Source organism: Hevea brasiliensis, chromosome 11, assembly GCF_030052815.1.
Source record: "Hevea brasiliensis isolate MT/VB/25A 57/8 chromosome 11, ASM3005281v1, whole genome shotgun sequence".
Taxonomy (NCBI): domain Eukaryota; kingdom Viridiplantae; phylum Streptophyta; class Magnoliopsida; order Malpighiales; family Euphorbiaceae; genus Hevea; species Hevea brasiliensis.
In genome coordinates, this window is record NC_079503.1 from 3,802,811 (window position 1) to 3,827,384 (window position 24,574).

Genomic DNA, 24,574 nt, shown 5'->3' on the forward strand with positions numbered 1-24,574 from the left:
GAATGTCACCCATCGCTGTGACTCTCGGCTCGTTTAACTTCTTCTGTTCTGTTTTTCTTGTTTATACTTAACTAATTGGACATTACTAATTATTTGTGTTTATGGTTTATCTAGTTATCTTAAGTATGGTTCTAATCCCCTTAATTGTCTGGACCGACGCCAGTCACCGGAACAGTGAAATATACCAGGCTATACAAATGGGGGTGTTACATTTTGTATTAAAAATGAGGCTACACAGCTTTATGAGATTCCTGCACCAACAGCAACACCACCAGGCTCCCCTACTGCAATTAACTCCTCCTCAGCATCTGAGAAACCATCTGAGCAGCCTTCTACACAACCTCCACGCCAAGCTCCACCAGCTGCACAACCTGCTTCATCAACAGCTTCTGGACCCTCCATGGCAACCCTTCTGACATTTATGGAGAATCTCAGTGATGAGATCTACTCCTTTCGACAAATGACAGATGTCAATTTTCAAACATTAAGGGATTTAGCTGATATATATTTGGATAGAAGTGCTGAAATGCAAGACGAGTTGAAAGCCATGCGAGCTAAGCTAGAGCAGATCGAAACTAACCAGGCACTCATTTTGAGCATCATTTCTCCACAGCAACCACCAAAAGCACCACCACCTCCACAAGATGGCAAGGGCAAAGGAGTTATCATTCATGACAGACCAGCTTTTATTTTTAGTTTACATACCTCATGTCTTTATTTTAATTGCTTCATTAATTAGTGTTTTTAGTAGCTTGTTTAATTAATATTTTGCTTGTGTTGCTTTTTTTTTACTTGAAACATTGCTTATTCAGTATTTTTTTTAGTTCCTCATACAGTACGTTTTTCTTTTGAATCTTTAGTACTTTTCTCACTTGCGTTGATATCCTACTTCGGATTTACACTTGATGGTTATATTTTTAAGCTTAACTTCCCTATTTCAACTTTTTGAGTTTAATTGATTTAATAGATTCCATTCCACTGTTTCTTTTGCAATGAGTGCAGCAGCTGTCCAAATTTTATTTAATTAAATTGGCTGCACCTTCAATGAGGTAACAATTCTTATCTCAACTTGTGTCACTTTCAACACAAGTTGTGCTATCACTTATGAAACAGGGTAATAATTCTTTATGCACATATAGCCAAATTATCTCATTCCTTGCAATCTTTTAACATTGAGGACAATCTTTATTCTGAGTATGGGGGAGAGGGTAAATTTTTTGCAAAAATTATTTTTCCTTTTCATTTGCATATAGTGACATACTTATTAATTTGTACTTGTACATATTCACATACATACACTGCATATAGCTTCATACACTTAGTTATGCAGTAATACTTGCACTAACCTCTTTTGAGCCAATTCCAAGCTTCCCAAATCTTCAAGTTTTCCACATTTTTTTTTTTTATTTCTAATCTCTTTAGCAAGGTCAATTATCAAGTTTTAGTGTTTGGAGTTAAGGGAAATATGGAGAGTGGAGTAAGAAATTAAAGCTTGAAAGCTTGACAATGGTAGAAATGGTGGAGTAAGGTGGTTCGGCCAAGGCTTGGATGGAAGAAGAAGATAACTTTGGTTGCTTTTGATTAATTTGTTATCTTATGCTATGTATTTATCCTCATTTAATTGAATTAAGTTTTTAATGACATCATCATGAAATCATGCTTAGATCATAAATGGAATTAAATTTTCTTTTCTTTCTTTTTCTTCTTTCCATTACATGTTTCTATTTAAATTTTCTTCATATTTTATTGCATAAATTTTCACTTAATTTAATTGATATTTTGGTAAAAAGTCAACTCTAAGGGTTAAATGACCAAAATGCTCTTCATTGTGTTCATCACATCATAATTGCCTTTACTAATTGGCATAGATTTTCTTGCATTCACTTAACATTTTTATTGTCATTGATCCTCATAAATTCTTCAATTTAGTCCCAAATAATTATCTCACAGGGCTCCTCACGAGCCTGGGATTGGCAACCGTATCCACAGTTTCTTCCCGATAGGGTTACCCATTGCCGGAACCTTATGCTCCTTTAACCCCTTTACATTTCATTTCTTTCATTTCTCTTTAACCTTGCTTAATCGTTATTTAGTTTATTTATCGCTCCTCACTCTAGTTTAAATATAATTCTAGACATTCTAACTGTCTGATCAGACATTAGTCATCGGAACAGTAGAATGTATAGAACTACCTAAAACAGGATATCACAATAAGTGTATTTAACTTAATTTACACCGCATTAGACTAATAATCTTATTTATGAAATATATACATCTACCATATAATGCTGAAGTTATAACTCTAAATAGTTATCTCCCTTACGAAAACACTCAAAATATTAAAACATAATGACAAGAATAATAATAATTAACCCTACACACCATGCGTTTAATAGACATAGGTGGTGTGGAAGTTATTGCCTTGAATTCCTCTGAAGGAAAGCTTGTTTATTATTATTAAATAATAATAATTATTGGTTATCTTCGTTCCTACATCTCATGTTTTCATTGCAACCCCTTTGCCATTCTGCAGGATTCAAGGGTTCATGCTCATTTATTGCGGCACCATCTCCAGCCTCCACTTCTCCCAAGCGCCTCGCCATTACCATAGTTGAGGAGCTCACCAAAAGCATGCAAATTGTGAAAACGATCAATCCCTTAGCTAGACTCATTTTTAACTGTTGTCCGTTTGTCTATATATATTTTTTCTTCTTTTTCGATTGTATTCAAATAGTAATTAATAGAAATATTTATAGAAACTATTATGGTGTTTTGCGTTAATTAGGTATGTTTCTTGTAATAATATCCATGAAAGTTTGTGTTAGCTATTAAGTGCTTTCCGAATTTTGATGTCATACGTTGATCTATCAGACTACATGGCGTGCTCAAATGTTAAAGAAATAGTCAAGCAGGTGAAATTATTAGGTAATTTTATTACGACCATAATCATTGTTTCATACTGCTTCTATGGGCCAGTAAAGAATTGACCTACCTCGCGGGCTCAAATATGTATGGGCTATTTGTTTTGTTCAATCTAATGGGTTGTCCAAATATCATTATTGGTACAAGGCCCAATCCCTATCGGCCGCTTAGAGTAGCCTGCACGGCTGGAATCACATCGAACAAACAAATCTATAAATAGATTCATGAAATACTGCAAAATAGGAAGATCTCAAAATTGAGTTTCTTCATTTACTTATTCTAGGGTTTATCACCTTCTAGTGAGAAGGGAAGATAGTTAACTTTCGTTATATAGTTTCTAACTGTTATCTTTTCCCATCCTATTGGGTTTTCATTGATTTTTTTTTTTTTTTTTTTAAAAAAGTAAACGACTATGTTGGCATTTTGAAAGAAATTTTGATGATAGTTGTATACTAGTTTAAAATGAAATGGTTAGTCTTTCATTTTAGTAGTATATGTGTTAATTAAGCTAAGTTGATATACAGAATTAATAGTGAGATTGTCAAATTAAGTTTTTTTTTTTTTGGATGAACAAAAAAGATAATAAAAAAGAAGGACTTGTTGTCGACTAGAATTAAGTAAGTTAGATCAGGGATAATTTTAATAATGGGTTTATTCTTGGCGGGCCTCTCTTTGAACACTGAACAAAGTCTTCCCCACTTTTTATGTAAAATATCGGAATAAAATCTTTCAAATGGTCCCTTGAGACTGGCCGTAGTGATTGGAGGTGGCTGGTGGGATTTGAACTTCGCTAGTTTCGTCATGAGAGGGTATGTTTGAATCTACAGAGTCCAGAAGCTTTCATTATTGAAATATACATTCTAATCATACGTAACTGACTGTAATTAAACGACACAAAACATACGCAGATGGAATTATAATCCAGTGTCTTCTTTTTCTTGATTGAAAATGCTGGTTTTGGATTCTTTCCCTGTGCTGCAAGACGTGGGAGTTCCATATTAATATTGGAAGCCCATCACTGCTCTTATCAGATATAATCGATCTCCATATAGATTAAAGCACAATATATTTAGAGCCGAAACATATCTGTGGAAATAGAAATACAATATCATTCTTACCATAACTTGATATATATGGGGAAATTAAAATATATCCTGAAACGTAAATGTATATGTTATTGTTTCTCGACTTACCATTTCCATGATGAAATAATATATTGTAGCTATAGAGAAGAGGGCCCAGATGCTAGCCACTGAGGGTGTAAAGAGTGATGGGTGAGCCAATAAAAGCCTACCGCATGCTACAACAGTGAGCTATTGGGAAAGAGATTAGCTTTCTCTGGTCTTCCTCAAGGGAAACATGTCATGCCAATTGGAGAAAATAAAGAGGACACTGAGTTGAACAAATCATGGAACTAAACCCTACTCATGCAGAGCTAAGCCCACAAAGAATATTCCAATGTACACTACACACAGCTTTATATAATTATATACATATATATATGGTTGCAAGCAAGGTGGACAAGAAGCTAAGCTAGCTAGCCCTATATAAACATTTCCATATGTAGCAAGTGATGGGAGTGGTTTTGAATGATAATGGCGTGTCCTTGGTGCTTCGAAAGAATGGCAAGAAGCTTTTTGAAAAAGCAAAAAGATATGTTAGATAGGGGACAAGAAAAAGAGAGAGAGATTAATTGAAGGAAAGGAATGGGGTGGTTGCTCAAAATGGTAGCCATGTGAGAAGCATTATGCTCTAGAATGATGTTGTCTTTAATTTTAAATCATTATTATATGTGTATAAATATAAATATGGTATTCTATTCTTGTATTCTATATTAATTACTAGCATAGGAATGGCAACCATGACCCCTTCATTTCTTCAGTAACCCAAATGTGGGGACTCTCTCTATATATCTCATCAGTGGATAGATCCAATCTAGGCTCTGTTTTCATTAGTTGCTTATTATTCTACTGCCTACATTGCCCTAACATATCTGTGGGAGTTAAAGACAACATCATTGAATAGGCTTCTGTGCATGTGTACAAGGACAATTTGATGATGGAGGCGCAGTTGTGTAGGTTCAACTTGTAAACGATGATTAACTCGAGGAAGCTGTAATCGAATCAAGACATGTATCAACTATTATTTTTTCTACCCCAATGTCTATTTACATTGTTTTCAGTGACCCAATTATACCCTAGTAATATAAGTATATATAAAAGCTGCTGTTGGGGAGACAGGATATATATATATATATATAGGGAAAGGAGTGAGCTAAAGTAGGTGCTGGTATATGCATTATTTGATGTGCATATGCTCTAGAGTGATTATGTACCTATGAGTGTGGCCTTTGTGGCCTAGCCTTGTAAGGGCAACTTTAATCAAGACAATGGTAATTGGCGTTTGATAGATCAGAGAAGCTGGCTCTGGCAAGTTGAAGAAGCATCAAACAAGTTACAAGATGTGCATGCTTAGTTTAATGGTATATATATGTAACACCCCTTACTCAGTCTACAGTGTAATCGAACAAAACGTCCTACATTCGGTGCCGGAGCAGCCTATCCTGTCCTGTCGTATATAATATTAATTTTAATGTCTCTTTTATTTATAATATTCTATGTATAACTTTTTTTTTATCCCATTTCATTTTTATGGAAACCCAGACAGAGTCCCCTCTGTTCTATTAGTGCATGGTGAGTTTTCATATTACCTGTTAAAATAATTTATATCCTTTACATCTATTCATTCATCATATTATTCCTCATGCTCATATCAATTTTTCAAGAAAATAGAATAACTCATTTCATTCATATAAAGTCAAGTACAATATCTATAACTTATATACAATCCAAAATTATTTACATCATTTAATTACATACAATATCAAAATGCAAAATCTAATATGTACATGAGCCCTACCAAAAATAACTGATAAGATGACAAACCCACACTGTAGCAGATCTGGTCCAAGTCCGGTCTAGGCCCTACTGCTGCTGCTACTCTCCAGTACCTACGCGTGGTAAGAACCAACGCGCTAAACATAACGCTTAGTAGTGTATAAATAAGGAAAAATATCTAAACAATTTAAAATAATTATTTCACGTATAACCTTATAAATAAATATCAATTTTTATCTATTTAAAATCTTTTACATATTTTCTAGAAATAAACTAATAGGGATCTTTTCTGTGCATATACCTTATATTCAGTCTTATAAAATTCATATTAATAATTTTTTCATGTACTTATTTATATTTAAAGCTTATTGCTTTTATCTGTGCCCAAGTAACCTATGACAGACTATACAGACTAGATATACGGGAGTATATAACGATCATGTCAGACACTACGCCAGCGGGCAGGCATAAGCCAATAATAATAATAATAGGCACTATAGCCATCTGGCAGGCAAAAAGTCAGTAGAACAATCATCTTAGACATATGTTATCTGTCAATGATCATTCATGTGGGCAGTATTGCAATTTATAGTCCCTAATTGGTATACTAATCGATCTATACTATATAAATGAGTCTAGGCATACTTTGGGTAGAATAGTATTATTAAGTATTTATAATTTCATTCATATTATTTTTATGCTTAACAAATTATTCTAATTCATTTCATCTCATATGCCTAGTTATTTTATGGACCTTTCCTTAGGTCTATATTTAGTGCACTGTCTTTACATGGCAAATTGACTAGGATGTGGCCACTGTTTGGCCACACTCCCTTCATAGAATTTGTTCCTCTATGTCTTGTCTTTGTTTTTCTTTTTGAATCATATTAATTGGAGTTTTAGAACTCAAGTTATGGTTAAATAACCATAACTGGCTCACTATCTCTTTTTGGGTCCAAAATTAGGTAGATTCTGGAGTCTATTTTGTCTAATTAATTGGATAAGTTACAGTCATGTTTAGGCCTAATATTCTTCATAAAAGTTCTTACCCTATGTCTTTTAGTCCCTCAGAAATTTTAATTACAATTTTTCAAATTTTGTAAAATTAGTTATGGCTAAATCACTAGCCTGGACTCAGGTACCCTATGTCCTCAGGGTCCAGGTTCAGGTCAGTAACTTTGACCTCTATTTTAGGATTCTTATATTCATAGTTTGAAGACTATGTCTAAAACAAAGTTGGAGCCCTGTTTCTTAAGGTTCCAGATCAGTATGACTCATCCTAATTGGAGTTTTCTAGTGAAATATATACTAAAAATACTATTATGGGGTCAAGTGTAGTTTGGTCAAACTCCAGATTTTGATGTGTTAACTTCTTCTAACCATTTGACCTAGTTCCTTTGGGTTTTGGGTTTTGGTCAAAAGATCAATATTGTAGACCTATGTCTTATAAAAATTTTTCCATTGGTTTCATTGCATTTGGATTTTTATAGACTATTTTGCCAAAACTGGTCGAGTGGTCTATGTCTAGGAAATTCTGGGCAGAATTGATTCTGGTCAATTTGGTGACCTAACTTTGGTAAGTAATTTCATTTGCTTAGAGGCATTTCTGGGCTTGGTGTTCTCAATGAAAGTTGTAGTCCTATGTCTAATATTTCTAATGGTATAAAATTCAAGTTATTTGGACCTGTCTAAAGAGAGTTATGGCCAAATGAAACTGTTCATTTGGTCATTTTTCTGGGTTTAGTATTTGAATATCCGGATTGGGACAGTAAATTGACCAAGATTTTGACAGAATTTGGGCAAGGTTTCTTCATGAAAAATGGGGCATTTTGAGTCTAGTTTCACCTCAATTGGCCTCACACCAATTGGAGTCACACAACTTCAGTTATAACTCAAAAAATATACTGGACTCATAGGTCTGAATTCCTGCAAAAGAGAAGCACTCCCAATATTCATTCCTCCTTACTCCCAAACTACAATTAGTCATTTAGAGCACTTCTAAACATCATCAAGCAATCTAAATCTGGTCAATTTCAAAAGCATTCAATTCTTCAATCTAAACACACCCTCTCACATGAAAAATTAAAATCAATGAAATAAATTTGTTATATCACCTCAACCACTTATAAGAATGAAAATCAAGAGATGAACTTCTTTAAATGTTGTCCTGATGTAGAATGTAAGCTCTTAACAACAACTCTCCTTCTTACCAATTTGACAAAATATGTTAACCTGCAATTTTGCATTTTCCATCTTATAAGCATCTGTGCAAGATAAAATGAGACAATTATCAAAAATTGAATCTAGGCATGATTGAAAACAAAGCAAAACAAAACAAATAAAATGAAATGTGCTCATGCAGCATCTTATGCAGAGTCAAAACTAGAAAGAATGAGTGAAGACAGGTTTTGTTTGAAATGAAATGCACTTAAACTAAAATGCTAATTTTTTTTAAGCAAAAATAATGAAAAATCTTATATACACCTCTAAACTCAAAGCAGACATTGTCCTTAATATCAAAATAAATTTCAAGATAAGATGGAATGCAAGAAGTTGGTGCATGAAAGTGCAACAAATTTATGAAATATAAGTAAGTGCTAAAATAAAGAATTCCGGAGAATGAGCAGTAAGACTTACTTGTAATTGCAAGAATTGAAAATATATCGTATAAATGGAATGGAAAATTTTAAGGGTTTAATGGAGCATTTGGAGGTAATTGACACATAAAAAGATCCCTCAACAACACTATTAAAGAGAATGAATATCATAGAAAAAGTAGTGCTACACAGGATAAGTTGCATAGGTTGTGTAGGAGTTGTTGTAAAGAGTAAATTTTATAGATTTTACTCAATGAATAGTATTTTCTATAGAATTAGCCTTGCAATAGTAAAACTGCATAAGTTATACATTAGGATATGCAGTTTTTAGCAAAATGAATAAAAAGGCATAAACAATATTGCAAACTTAAAAATTGATATATAGTATTTCTATAAAGTTAATTATATTAACTCATGTAAATATTTAGTTTTTTTTAAATTAATTTTAATTACATTTTTATAGTTTTACTTAGCTAAAAGTTAATTTCTCTCTTTTTAATTGATATTTGTTCTTTTTAAAAAAAATTATAAAGATTAGTGAAAGTTGGAGAAAAGTCTAAAATAAGGCAGAAAATCTCACCTCTAGCCATGAGATTCACATGGTCAGCTATGGGATTGAAGAAATAAGCATGGCCTCTCGTGGGATGATTGTAGGGCACATGGCCAGCCATGAGAATGCATCCTACACGCATGGCTGGCCATGAGATAGTCTTTTGAGGGTATTTTTCACCGAATAGACTTCTGACACATCACCAAGTGAAGGGGAAGAGTCAAAATTGAAGTTAGTTGGAGAATTTTTGCAATGGGAAGGGGAAGAGCATTTTTGGAGTCTCCCAAAACACTAAAAAAACACACAATTTCTACTAGAGCAAGGAATTGGAAAAGAGATTTTGGAAGCTTGAAGGAGAAAGACATCAATCTCCATCCTAGAGAGTTTTTATTTTCTTCTCTTTTAATTTCTTTTCTTTGGGAGAAAACCCATTTTTATTGAATGATATTGAGTTTTGATTGTTTGAGTTTTATTATGGTTTTTGACGTTATGCGTGGCTAGATACTTTAGCTAGGAATTTGATATAGCTTGACTTGATTTAATATCTATATTTTGATATAATTTGCTCTACTTTGCTAATAGTTGTTATTTTTAAGTTTAATGTTTTTGAGTATCTTGGCCAAATATATGAATGATTTTAAAATTATAATCTATGGTTGGAAAACATGATTATGAATTTGATTTGATAACAACTATCATAGATTTTAATTAAGAGTGGAAACTAAAATTGGGTCTATGAGATTTTGTTGAAATAGTATTTTTTTTCTTAATACTCTAATTAATTGAGTAATTCTCCATTGGGAAATAGGGGTTAATTCTTAAATTAGAAAGACTGATAATGCTCGGAAGGGATTATTAAATGCTTTTGATTATTTACACTTGCAAGAGTAATTAAAATTAATTATTAAACAAATTTGATTAAGGTTAATTATTGGGTCAAGTGAAATCAATATCCCTAGCCACTTTTATTTGATTTTGATACCAAAATTTTCATTGCTTTTATTAGTTAATTTCATCTTTAGCTCAATTTTAATTTCTTGAATTTAATCCAATTTGATAGTCTAGATATTAGTAAAATTAACATAGATTTTGATTATTAAAGATAATCCTCGTAGGGATGATAATTTACTCACTCTTTATTATTTGTACGATTCTGTGTATTTGCGGACGCGTATCAAAAATGCATTCCAAAAACAATTGCTAGTGCCTAAAACTCAATTAAAATGAAAAATTTCAGTTGCATGAACTTCATTAACACTAAAATTAAGACTAAACATGAACAAATACACTATTTATGCAAAGTAAAAGCACTAAATTCTTTTGTAAATAGTAATTTTTGCATAAATATGCATGTGAAATTACCAATTTCTGCAGAATTGCTCTGTGAATATTAAATTCTATAGAATTCTGCAGATTCTCATTTTCTTATTAAGCAAATATCATTAACACATTAAGAACCATCTAAAAAAAATGCAAGCATACTCTCATTGAAAATATACACTCTAAAACCTTTTAAAAAAAATTCTCCAAATAAGAATTTGCAATAAGAAATATCCACAAGTTTCACAACACATGAAATTCTTATTCACTTTGATTTCTAACATATACAATCTCATCACAAGTCCTCACTAACTAATTTAAAACTATTAAAGTCATCAATTTCATACAACTCTCATGGCTGCCGAAAATTTAAGTTCCCATATACTTGATATTTTCTTCAATTTCATGTCATACTAACTCGATTTAGCATGCTTATAACACTTAAAGGAAAGAAGTAGGATGATTATAGCACTAACTTTGTTTAAGAGGTATCCAAGCTTGTAAAACTCTAAATTCTTTGCTTCTTGTTGCTACTAATAAACTCTCTAAGATATAAAATTAAGTTTTAATGAAGAGACTAGGAAATTTTATGGTGAGAATTGGTAAGATTTGAAGCTTGGAGGAAGAGTATCAATGGAGGAAAGGAGAAGCAATGGTTTGGCTATTCTTGGAAAAGAAGAAGAAAAGTTGAATTTTTAATGAAATTTGTCTCTATTTAAACTCTTCCTTATCCCTTTTAATGGTGTGTTAATTTTCCATTGGTTATCTCTTTTTATGATGTCATTATGACATCATATAAGCTTATGTCGTAAATGTAAATTTTTCTTTTCTTTCATTTCTTTTCTTTTCTATTTTTTCATTAATTTTTTTAAAAATATTTATTCATATTTTATGTTATATAATTTATTTACTTAATTAGACAAATTGGCCAAAAATCGTCTCTAAAGGCGAAATGACAAAAATGCCCTTCGTTTAGCATAACGAGCTAAAATTGTCTGCACCAATTTAAAAATTTTTCTAAGCATTTTCTTGGTATTCTAATGCTATCTAGGGCACCGTAACTCTTCTCTAGCATCCCAGAAATTATTTCATAAGGTTTTCCTCAGGTTTAAGATTACTAGCTGTATTCACCGCTACTTCAAGGTAGGTCACCCATCACCGAAGCATCGGCTCACTTAACTTTATTGTATTTTATTTCTAACATTTTTCCTAAATTTTTCTTTTCATTATTTGAGTTATTTATGACTTCTCACTCTAGTTGGAGTGTAGTTCCAGTCATCCTGACTATCCGGATAGACGTTAATCGCTAGAATAGTAGAATGTACGAACTACCTAAAGTGAGGGCATTACAATTCTCCCTCTCTAATAAAAATTTCATCCTCGAAATTTATCCGGTTTAAATAATTGAGGCACTGCTATCTCCTTAGTCTGTTTTACTAGTTCTGGTTTTACATTCTTATTCTCAACTAATTCTGCACCTATCTTATCTCATCTTATTTACAGGGTTTATTATTACATATACTAAAGGATTATAAAGAGAAAGTATACCTCTAACAACATTTGTCGGCTCTGGCTCCTCCTGTGCCCTCATAGCATATATACGAGGTACTACTCGGGTCTTGGGTCGCTCAATGGTCTCAGAAGCCAGTCTCTGTGATGTACCCATCGCCTCTGGCCTCATAGGTTGTCTACCGTTCTGAGCTACAGGGGTAGATCTCTTAGTCGGTGGTGGGGCAGTGGGAGCACTCCTATGGGGACAATCCCGTAAAAAATGATTAGTAGCTCCGCATCGAAAGTGTCCCCCGGTCAACAACTGGAACTCTCCTCGGTGCCTCCTCTCACAGTAGGTGCATAACGGTATGGAGGTTAATCCCTCTACTGTGGTGCCTGGAGAACTTCCAACTGATACTCTAGACTGTCCTCCTCTCTATATAAACTGAAACCTTTGTCTCTGGCCCTGACCTGGTGAACTCTTAGGCCTCTTACCCTCAGAAACTGGTGTACTGGACTGACCTTGTCCAGAACTCCTCTTTTGGTGTCTATCTCTCCTATACTGCTCCTCATTTCGTACTCTCTCCACATTAAGTGATGCAGCTACTAACCGGGAGAAATTCGTATACCCATGTGCCGTCACTATAATTATGATATTATCATTTAGTCCATCCTCAAACCTACGGCAACTCTCTTCCTCTGTAGGCATTACTTCCCGTGCATATCTACCCAGCCTCACAAACTCCCTCTCATACTCAGAGACTGTGAACTGCCTCTGCCTTAGAGTTAAGAACTCTCTCCTTCTGGCCTTGAAGTATATATGACTAATATACTTCTTCTTGAACTCAGTCAAGAAGAAATCCCAAGTAAGCTCCGTCAGCTGTACCGCTCTGGAAACCGTATCCCACCACTGATAGGCTTCCTCCTGCAATAACGACAGAGCACACTCTAGATGCTGCTCTGGCATGCAATGTAACTGCTTCAGCACTCTCTCAGTCCGCTCTAGCAATGCTCAGCAGCAGCTGGGTCGTCCTCTTTATCCATAAAGTTGACAGCCTAATATTTTCTCAACTTCTCTAGTGGGGACTGTTGTACTGGTTGTGGCTGTAGCTACGGCTGTGGAATAGCCCCGGTAAACTAGTGAAGCATTTGGGTAATCTGCTCCAAGAATGCCTGTTGTGTTTTACCCGCTATAACCTGGGATGACTCCTCTCTCCTGTCTCGCCCCTGACTGCGGACAGGTGCATGACTACCAATCTCCTCCTCCTCCACTAGTCGGTAAGACCCTTCCTCTGAAGGATCGGACTCCATCAATCTTATAAAACAAACAAAGAACATATCTGCATTAGTGTCACCTCGACTCCTAAATAAGGGCTCATACATGTTATGCACACTATATCTTTCTATCCACCTATGCCTAGGAATGCCTAAACCTTTGGTCTAATACCAATAAATGTAATACCCCTTACCCGATCTACAGTGTAATCGAGCAAGGTGTGCTATATTCGGCGCCGGAGCACCCTATCCTATCCTATCGTATATAATATTAATTTTAATGTCTCCTTTATTTATAATATTCCATGTATAAATTTTTTTTTATCCCATTTTATTTTTATGGAGACTCAGACAGAGTCCCCTCTATTCTATTAGTTCATGGTAGGTTTCATGTTACCTGTTAAAACAATTCATATCCTTCACATCTATACATTCATCATATTATTCCTCATGCTCGTATCAATTTTTCAAGAAAATAGAATAACTCATTTCATTCATATAGAGTCAAGTACAATATCTATAATTTATATACAATCTAAAATTATTTACATCATTTAATTACATACAATATCAAAATGCAAAATCTAATATGTATATGAGCCCTACCTAAAATAACTGATAAGGTGACAAACCCACACTGTAGCAGATCTGGTCCAAGTCTGGTCTAGGCCCTACTACTACTGCTGCTCTCCAGTACCTACGAGTGGTAAGAACCAATGCGCTAAGCATAACGCTTAGTGGTGCATAAATAAGAAAAAATAACTAAATAATTTAAAATAATTATTTCACATATAACCTTATAAATAAATATTAATTTTTATGTATTTAAAATCTTTTATATGTTTTCTAGAACTTTGGAAGTAAATAAGCTAATAAGGATCTTTTCTGTGCATATACCTTATATTCAGTCTTATAAAATTCATATTAATGATTTCCTCATATACTTATTTATATTTAAGGCTTATTGCTTTTATCTGTGTCCAAGTAACCTCTGACAGACTATAAAGACTAGATACACGGGAGTATACTAGTTAGACATCCGTATGTCTACCCAGTATACAATGGTCATGTCAGGCACTAGGCCAGTGGGCAGGCATAAGCCAGTAATAATAATAATAGGTACTATGGCCATCGGGCAGGCATAAAGCTAGTAGAATAATCATCTTAGACATATGTTGTCTGTCAATGATCATTAATGTGGGCAGTACTGCAATCTGTAGTCCCTAATTGGTATAGCAATCAATCTATAAATGAGTCTAGGCATACTTTGGGTAGAATAATATTATTAAGTATTTATAATTTCACTAATTCATGTTATTTTTATGCTTAACAATTTATTCTAATTCATTTAATCTCATATGCCTAGTTTTTTTATGGACCTTTCTTTAGGTCCAGATTTAGTGCACTGTCTTTACATAGCAAATTGACAAGGATGTGGCCACTGTTTGGCCACACTCCCTTCATAGAATTTGTTCCTCTATGTCTTGTATTTGTTTTCCTTTTTGAATCATATTAATTGGAGTTTTAGAACTCAAGTTATGGTTAAATAACCATAACTAGCTCACTATCTCTTTCTAGGTCTAGAATTAGGTAGATTATAGAGTTTGTCTTTGTCTAATTAATTGGATATGTTACAATCATTTTTAGGCCTAATATTCCTCATAAAAGTTATTACCCTATGTCTTATGGTCCCTCAAAAATTTTAATTACAATTTTCCAAATTTTGTAGAATTAGTTATGGCTAAATCACTGGCCTGGACTTAGGTACCCTGTGTCCTTAGGGTCCAGGTTCAAGTCAGTAACTTTGACCTCCATTTTAGGGTTCTTATGTTTATAGTTTGAAGACCATGTCTAAAATAAAGTTAGAGCCCTGTTTCTTAGGATTCCAGATCAGTATGGCTCATCCTAATTGGAGTTTCCTAGTGGAATATATACTATAAAAACTATTCTAGGGTCAAGTGTAATTTGGTCAAACTCCAAATTTTGATGTGTTAATTTCTTCTAACCATTTGACCTAGTTCATTTGGGTTTTGGGTTTTGGTCAAAAGACCAATATTGTAAACCTATGTCTTATAAAAAATTTTCTTTTAGTTTCATTGCATTTGGATTTTTATAGACCAAGTTATGACTATTTTGCCAAAACTGATCGAGTGATCTATGTCCAGGAAATTTTGGGCAGAATTAATTCTGGTCAGTTTGGTGACCTAATTTTGGTCAGTAATTTCATTTGGTTAGAGGCATTTCTGGGCTTGGTGTTCTAATAAAAGTTGTAGTCCTATGTCTATTCTTTCTAATGGTATAAAATTCAGGTCATTTGGACCTGTCTAGAGGGAGTTATGGCCAAATATACACGTACTGTTCATTTGGTCATTTTTCTGGGTTCAGTGTTTGGATATTCGAATTGGGACAATAAATTGACCAAGATTTTGACAGAATTTGAGCAGGGTTTCTCTATGAAAAATGGGGTATTTTGAGTCTAGTTTCATCTCCGATTGGCCTCACACCAATTGGAGTCACACAACTTCATTTATAACTCAAAAAATATATTGGACTCATAGGTCCGAATTCCTGCATAAGAGAAGCACTCCCAATATTCATTCCTCCTTACTTCCAAACTACAATTTGTTATTTATAGCACTTTTAAACATCATCAAGAAATCTCAATTTGGTCAATTTCAAACAATTTCACAAAATTCCCAAATAGTTGGGTCTAAAACCCTAACTCAAGGTTCACAACACAGAAATTCTTATTCACTTTGATTTCTAACATATACAATCTCATCACAAGTCCTCACTAACTAATTTAAAACCATTAAAGTCATCAATTTCATACAACCCTCATGGCTGCCGAAAATTTAAGTTCCCATATACTTGATATTTTCTTCAATTTCATGTCATACTAACTTAATTTAGCATGCTTATAACACTTAAACGAAAGAAGTAGGATGATTATAACACTAACCTTGTTCAAGAGGTATCCAAGCTTGTAAAACTCCAAATTTTTTGCTTCTTGTTGCTGCTAATAAACTCTCTAAGGTATAAAATTAAGTTTTAATGAAGAGACTAGGAAATTTTATGGTGAGAATTGATAAGATTTGAAGCTTGGAGGAAGAGTATCAATGGAGGAAAGGAGAAGCAATGGTTCGGCCATTCTGGGAAAAGAAGAAGAAAAATTGAATTTTTAATGAAATTTGTCTCTATTTAAACTCTTCCTTATCCCTTTTATTGGTGTGTTAATTTCCCATTGGTTATCTCTTTTTATGATATCATTATGACATCATATAAGCTTATGTCATAAATGTAAATTTTTCTTTTCTTTCATTTCATTTTTTTTTATTTTTCCATTAATTTTTTTAAAAAATATTTATTCATATTTTATGTCATATAATTTATTTACTTAATCGGACAAGTTGGCAAAAAATCGTCTCTGAAGGAAAATGACCAAAATGCCCTCTGTTTAGCTTAACGAGCTAAAATTATCTATACTGATTTAAAAATTTTTCTAAATATTTTCTTGGCATTCTAATGCTATTTAGGGCACCGTAACTTTTCTCTGGCATCCCAGAAATTATTTCATAGGGTTCTTCTCGAGTTTAGGGTTACTAGCTATCTTTACCGCTACTTCCCGGTAGGTCATCCATCGCCGAAACATCGGCTCACTTAACTTTATTATATTTTATTTCTAAAATTTTTCCTAAATTTTTCTTATCGTTATTTGAGTTATTTATAACTCCTCACTCCAGTTGGAGTGTAGTTCCAGTCATCCTGGCTGTCCGAATAAACGTTAGTCGCCGGAACAATAGAATATACGGACTACCTAAAGTGAGGGCATTACACATCTTCTAATTCGGACAAAAATTCAAGTTTTTGTTCTTCTCATTTAAAGAGAATAAGAAATATCAATTATTATTCAATACATTAAGTTTTCATTGAATTATATAAAAGAATAAGAAACATCAACCAGAAAATATATAGAGGTATGAAAAATTATTTACAATGTGATCTTGAATTCGAACTTTAATCGAAGATAAATGAAATAAGAAAGAGTGATTGATAATACATTTGACAAAAATATTTTAATATATGTAAAAATAAATAATTTTACAAATTTTATTTTTTAACAAAATAAGATAAGAGTGATAAAATAAAAGAAATAGTCTCTATATTAAAATGGACCATGGTCTCGGAGGTTTATAATTTGAAAGGGAAGAGTATTAATTTGGACAAGTTCCTATTGATAATCTTTAGATAAGAGATATTTTAAATATATCTTAAATACAAAATAAAATTATCAAAATTTCTATTAGAAAGAAAATTTATTAAGATTTCCTTTAAAATAAATGATTTATAATAAAATAATTTAATTAAATTTTCATATAATTATTCTTAATCTTTTTAAATAAAATTTTTTAAATTGACAAAAAATTAAATTCTTTCATTTCAAATGTAAAAATTAATAATAATAATAATAATAATAATAATAATAATAATAATAATAATAATTAAAAATCAGTTCTATGTCTATATGAAAATTACTGATTTTTGACAACACGATAGGTCCCTTTCTTTAACATGATGTGGTAAAAAATGTCCAAACTCAAAGGAAATGGCATTTCCATGAATGATGAAGAAAAGGAGTTCTGATAAATGACAACCTTTTGGAACCAAGAAAGGATACTAATTATTTCATCTAGCAACGTTGTGGCGCCCAAATTGATGTCCTTTCCTATGAGCAATTGCATCATATCTGTAGCTAACCCTGCTATCGCACATAGCACATATTGATCAATCAAGAACCTAGAATCAGCAGAACCCACATAGGTTTGGAGCAGGCCAAGCTTTCTTTTTGATGATTATCATGCAGTGCTGTCCAGCCAAATTACATTATTATTCTTCACTGCTTCTGCTTGCAATTATTACAAGAATATTATTATTTTTGGATGATATTTATAATGCATATTTGCATGTTAGTTGAAAAAACAAACATGCCTCACAAAAAGCTGCATGTGTTCTTAGACCCTAGACAACCCTTCCTAATTCTTAATCCATGCGACAATCCTTTACAGTTCAAACTGTATACGACGAATTAAGCCGACCAATCAGCTATAAACTTTGAATTTTATTGAGATTTGAGAAACCCATTAAATCAATCCCTTTGCAGCGAACACATTGATGGAAAACTTTGTTATTTAGTGCTTGTTAAATCGAACAAGTTCATGATTCATGAGGATGATTTTTCTTATTCAAAACCATAGTTTATAATGAACAAGTCCCTTTGAATAGGTTGCTAAATGAAGTCATAATCATTGACCAAAGTCAATGAGCAATAAAGTCTAAAATAATGCAGCTGAGTGTGATAAGGTTTACAATAATTCGTGTAAATCGTGAGCTTAGGTACTGACAATTTTGAAAACTACATTGAAAAAACATGTTTCACGCTAAATAAACAGACGAGGAAAATGATTTAGAAAGAGACTCTGGGTATACACACGCAGTCAATTTACAAATGTTACATTATATAAAATCATAACAGAGTCGAATAAAAATGAAAGAATTGATTGATTTCCATTGTCTGTAGCTAATACTGCTAATCCTATTCTCTCACAAGGCAAATAAGCAGAAAGTTTAGGGAAAAAAAATAAAATGGGAAAGTGTCAGATGGCATGGATTTGGATGAAAAAAAAACAGATGGATATGATGGGATGTAACCCACAAGACAGAGGAGGGTGCAGGGTGGTGTGCTTGGGAGTATTCAAGCAAAATCAGGATAAAAGCAGGGAGATTTTACACTAAGAAGGGGAGATGAATAAGAGTGATGAGAAGGAAGTGATGTAAAGAAAGGTACCGTAAGGCGTCCATGAGAAAGCAACAAAATAAGTGGAGTTGAGCAGTGAACTGGAAGTCCCTCGTGCGCCTCCTGCACAAATACCTTCCAACACTTATAAATACTGACAAGACGTCTTTTGTTTTTTAATTATTTCCTTTTCACTGCTCCCATGGCCAATGCCTTTTTTATTTTTTTCCTCTTCTTCCATGCATATCATAGCCAGTCTTTTGTTTTCTTCTTCACTCCTGCCCTCCTTTATCCTTTACATGGGGACCCAAATCAACCACCAAAATTTTCTTTCAAGTACTCGAAACAACACACAATTTCTACTACTGTGCATAACATTTACAGCATTTTTATGTACTCTTAATTAATTACTAAATGATCACACTGTTAAACCCATGCATCTCTCCCCAACCTTGGCATCAACTCAAGCACTGCCTCAGGAAAATGTAAGAGATTCAGCTAAATTTTACGGTCACTGGGGAGGACTACAGTAAAAAACTTAGTATTGGAGGAAAATGGCAGCAGGGTGCCAAGTGTTAGTTGGTGATTGGAAGTTATACATTGACAGTTGCAAGAGGCTCGTCTTCTCAGCAATACCCAGCCGAGAAATTAAAAGACCAAACATGTCTGAATTTTTTAGACACTCTCCTCAACAATGAATGCTCTCTTGCCTAATTATTTCTGATTTTTTAACCATTAGTAAGTTTACAAATGTGTACCGTTGTCGTTTCAATTTTGCATCGTCACTTTTGACTTGTATGAATCTAATCAAAACCCAACTGGGAAGCCAAACATGAATCATAAATAAAACCAAAAATTTTTCTTTATAATATTCTTTATGCAAAGTTCTCTTTCAACCCAAAAAAAAATCAATAATTCACAAAATAAACCCACATGGGCCAAAAAATTTCCAAATAAGGCAAAAAAAAGGAGCAATAATTAATTTTACATTTAGACATTTAGGTGTTATCAGGCCGAAGTCACTGTAATGGAAATTGATCTCTGCTCTTCTTCGCCCTCACCTTCACTTAACAATCTCCTATTATCACAGCCGATGCACGTTAGCATGTGAGCTCTCTTAGATTCCAAATCCCAGTCGGTGGACCCCACAACGTACAGCATGAGCCCAGCACAACACACCTGGGCGGATAGAAGCCCAAGCCAAAGCCCACAAAACCCAACACCAAGCCAAAACCCAAGTCCAACGGCCACTGGCATGCCCACGAGGTAGAATGCGCCTAGGTTCACGTTGGCTGCTTTGGACGGGCGTGCACTCCCTCTCAGGACTCCACACCCTACCGTTTGTGGACAGTTACCGAGCTCGCATAGCCCCAGGATTGGCAGTGCAGCAGATGTAAGCCGTAGGGTCTCCCAATCGCTCGTGAACATCTGGCCCCACCTATCTCTCATTCCCGATGCGAAAGTGGAAGCCGTTAGGCCCATCATCGCTGAAATAAACACTGCCACCACAGCGGATAATTTGGCATTGTGAGGACGGTTTGCCCCGAGTTCATTACCCACCCGAGCGGAAACAGCAAATCCAAGCGAACTAGGGAAAACATAAAGCAACGACGTCGTTTGTATTAGGATGCCCATAGAAGCAACCGTTGATTTCGGGTTGGCTAAGAGCCCACACAAAACGATCATGATCTCGTACCACCACCACTCCAAACAAACTGAGACACAGCTCGGCCCTGCTAGCCGGATTAGCGGCTTCCAGCCACTGAAACATTCTCTGCTGGGCCTGGTCCACGTTGGCTCGTGCAAACCAGAAAACCACACGTAAGAAACTAAAGACAAGAGCACAAAGAAGTTGGAAGCGGCGGCTGCAGCTGCGACGCCGGAGACCCCGAGCTTCAAATGATTGACGAGTAAAAGGTTAACAGGTAAATGAAGAATCGTGCCGGTAAGAGATGCTATAGTTAAAGGGTGGGTAATACCTTGAGCGCGAAGGTAAATGCGGATTGGGTGGACGAAAGAGTTGGTTAAAAGGTCAGGAGCGAGAAGAGAAAATAAGTGTGAGCGAGACGTGTGATGTTGGGATCTTGATGAAGATAGAGAAGAATTTTGGACATGTTAAGCCATAGAAGAGAAATGGGTATTGAGGAGACTAGAAGGAAAATCACAGAGCGATGAAGGGTTACAGAGAGGAGCTTTGGACGTTGAGCGCCAAAAGCCTGAGAACAGAGAGGTTCCATGCCCAGAGCCAGGCCAGAGAGAACAGAGTAACCAGTGATGTTAGCGAAGGCAATAGCAAGAGAGCCAGCGGCGAGCTCGAGGTCACCCAGATGGCCCAGGAAGAGCATAGAGAGAATGGAGCGAGAGTAAATAATGATAGCGGTTAGGGCTATAGGGAAGGCGAGTTTGAAAAGTGATTTAGTTTCAGAGATTAAGTCTGAAACAGAAGGGTGTATTTCTGGCGGCGGCGGTGGTGGTGGTGGATTTGTTTTGAGATTTTCCAGGCTTTTAATGGTGGTGGGGAGTGATAAGAGATCCAAGTAATTGTAAAGATGAGTTCGTGGCTTCTGTGGTGGTTTCTCGGTCAACAGGGTAGTGGTGTTGTCTGGATTACACATAATGATGATGATGATGATGTTCGATCAAGCTACTAAAAAAATCTTGTTTCCTCCTCTGCTAACCCACCGTCCAGAGCTACTCTCATGAAGAGCACCCTCTCTCTCTCTCTCTCTCTCTCAAAATGTATGTATGTAGCTAAATTTCAAGGCCAGGGATAGATATAGATGAATGGTTTATTGCCGTAGAGGGGGAGGGGTATTAATAGAGGAGTTAAGATGGGGTTGTGCTTTGGAATTTCATTTTCTTATTCTCTGTTGATTGAGAAGGAGTAGTAGTATTAATGAATTATTTACTATCATGTAACTTTAAATTTGGACTCTTTTCTTGTCTTTTTTTTTTTTTTTTATCTTTGTAAATTTCTTAAATTTAATACAATGCATGCATGAAAATTAATTATTTTATATATTGTGTCAATTGAAAAAAAATTAGGTGTAATAATTTTGTTACTTTATCTGGTTTGAAGAAAGAGACGTCAGATTGTCAGAATCTGAGAGGTTCAATTTCCGATGAGTAAAATGGTATTTTGAGGGTTGATTTTTCTGTTGCTGATTATTTTCGTGTCTTCCGGCTCCTCCCTCTCTGATCCCTCCTTTCTCCCCTTTATAGTTACGTAAATTATTACTACACTATTACTACAACTCCTCTTAAATCTACTTCCTTTCTATTTTTCTGGGACCCACCTCACTATCAGGGCGGGGAAATTGTAAAAAAGAAAATTTTTGTATGCATCAGGGAGTATGCATACATATATATACATACCAACAAAAAAGTTAATAAATTATAACTTTAAGTAAATCTTATTACGATTTTAAATAAGATCATCATAATTTTATATAATTTAGTATTTATAAATTAATTAGTTATATACACTTAATATAAATAAAATTTATTATGTAAAATAATAGTGTATCGAATATTATAAAAAATTAATTAAATTATAAATTTAAAATATTAAATTCATTTTTTATAAAATATATATCGAATACACTTAATAATTTTTTTAAAAGAAGGGTAAGTTCTCATCCTTTGTATGATGCCTAGCAATAGAGAATTTTCCTGTTAAAACTTTTGGGTAATGAAAACCTTAAATAGGGGTATATGCTTATATTTATGGCATTAATTAAGTATAAAACGTCTGAAATTATTCTCTGTGATTACATTGTTTTTGTTTGGGTGGAGTTACCCCTTTTCCCACTATAACACAGATTGCTCCAATTGTTCAGACATTTTATGGGCCAATTTAATCTCACTTATTATAGCCAACTTATCACTTTATGTTGCGCTTTAAATCAACAAGGACGCATAAAATACATATTCAACTACTTCATTTTTTTACATCGAACATAGTATATAATAAATTAGGATATCCTTATTAGTTTTTCTCCGTTTTTAAAAATTTTAAATTTAAGTTTTTCTATCTATTTATTTTAAAATTATTTACTTTTTATAATAAAAAAAAAAAAGAAGAACTACTTTCTTCTATGTGATTCACAAAATATTACTCGATTTATCATACCTCAATCTTTAACTCATTTACAGAACATATGAATTAGTTATAGGATAAGTTTTCTCTTTTTTTTTTTTTTGAAAAAAGTAATGGCAATGGAAAATGACACGTGAGGGTAACACGTGCTCTTGGAGCTTTAGATCCTTTTGGTCTGCAATACTTTCCGTTTGGCACAGAGATGGCAGAGACTTTTTATTTTTAACTGCAGAGACAGAGAGAAGTGTGATTGGGCTACTGAAATTTCCCTTGTGAAAAATAAAAAAATGAGCACACACAGGGGTCAGACTCAACACATCAGCAAAAGCAACCGGAAACTAAAGTGGTATTTTACAGCCAAAAATGCTTTCGTTGGGTTCTGCCGTCCAAGGACTTTAACCACGTCATTAATTTCCTCGTATTTATCCCTCCAAAAATCAAACCAAACCCACAATCGATTTAGAAACATCCAAGGATGGTTTTAGTTAAATTATTAGTTACCTATTCATCTGATTCTCATGTATAGTACCATTGTACTCCAGGGGTTGGGAGATTTATTTTTCAAAAAGTGAACTACTAATATAGATGGTTCCAAAATCCAATCAAAAATGGATCAAACTCGGTGACAATTCGGTCCGTGCATGGTAAATTAGACCCTGACCCAGTCAACCTCTGCTAAGAGAGATCGAGCTAGCGTACCGCAAAGAGATCCCCCCACATACTAGACACCAACTTTGCCAAACTCCAGCTTGGCATAATGTGGGTTCGAGAATAATGCGATTAAATACGAAAAAGTGTAATTCTCAGTATAAATCATGAAATTTGATACAATGTGTGTTTGAGAATAATTCAATTAAATACAAAAAAGTGAATAATTAAACTGTATCTATAAGGAATCTGAAACCTTAGATATTTGTCTCAAAAATCCCTCAAATAGCACCAATGATTATAAAAAAGCAAAATATTGTTATCAAGCACATTTTACGATCACAACTAATTTCTATATTCTATGGCTTGAGTCCACATATTGTATAAAGACTATTTAGAAGGAAGATCTTAAAATTTATAGCATAATCGGCTATTACAAATAAATTTTAATTTAATGATATTAAAGTCGGTATTTAGGATTGTGACGTTTTATATTTAAATTTTAATTAGAATATTTTAGAGAGGGTGAGGGCGTTGAATTAATGCAAGAAGAGGGGGGAGGGGTCATGGAGAGTGACATTAAGGGACGTTCACATGTTAGGGTCAAAAATCAAGAATGTTTGATAACGTAAATAAGTAGCAAGACAGTTGGCAATAATAGTAATAATAATAAAGATTTTGAAAGATTTTGAACGAAGGAAAGAAAGTACGAGATCAACGGAGGAATAAATATATAAGATCGGCGGTGTTTTCCCAAACAGATAGAAGAAAGGAGACATATCCCTCTCACCCTTATTAAATTTTACCCCCCTTAATCTCTGCAAATTATTTAATTTTCTCTTATTAAATTTTGTATTTTCTTTCAATCTTTCTTTCTTTCTCTGTCTTGTTGAGTTGGGTGTAATTGACTGTTGTTGTCGTTTCCAAATGAGACTTGTGAGGCTTGGCGAGCAGGAGCAGCTGCTTGCTGGATGGCTCACA

General features: G+C 34.1%; 1 protein-coding gene across 1 annotated transcript; it reads right to left on the reverse strand.

Moving 5' to 3' along the window:
• Positions 1-19,690: 19,690 nt before the first annotated feature.
• On the reverse strand, positions 19,691-21,685 carry LOC110655097 (protein DETOXIFICATION 51). The gene is given in 2 exon segments (XM_021811273.2): positions 19,691-20,885; positions 20,888-21,685. Coding segments are annotated over 2 exon segments (1,605 nt in total). The 5' UTR covers positions 21,462-21,685; the 3' UTR covers positions 19,691-19,854.
• Between the last annotated feature and the right edge of the window lie 2,889 nt (positions 21,686-24,574).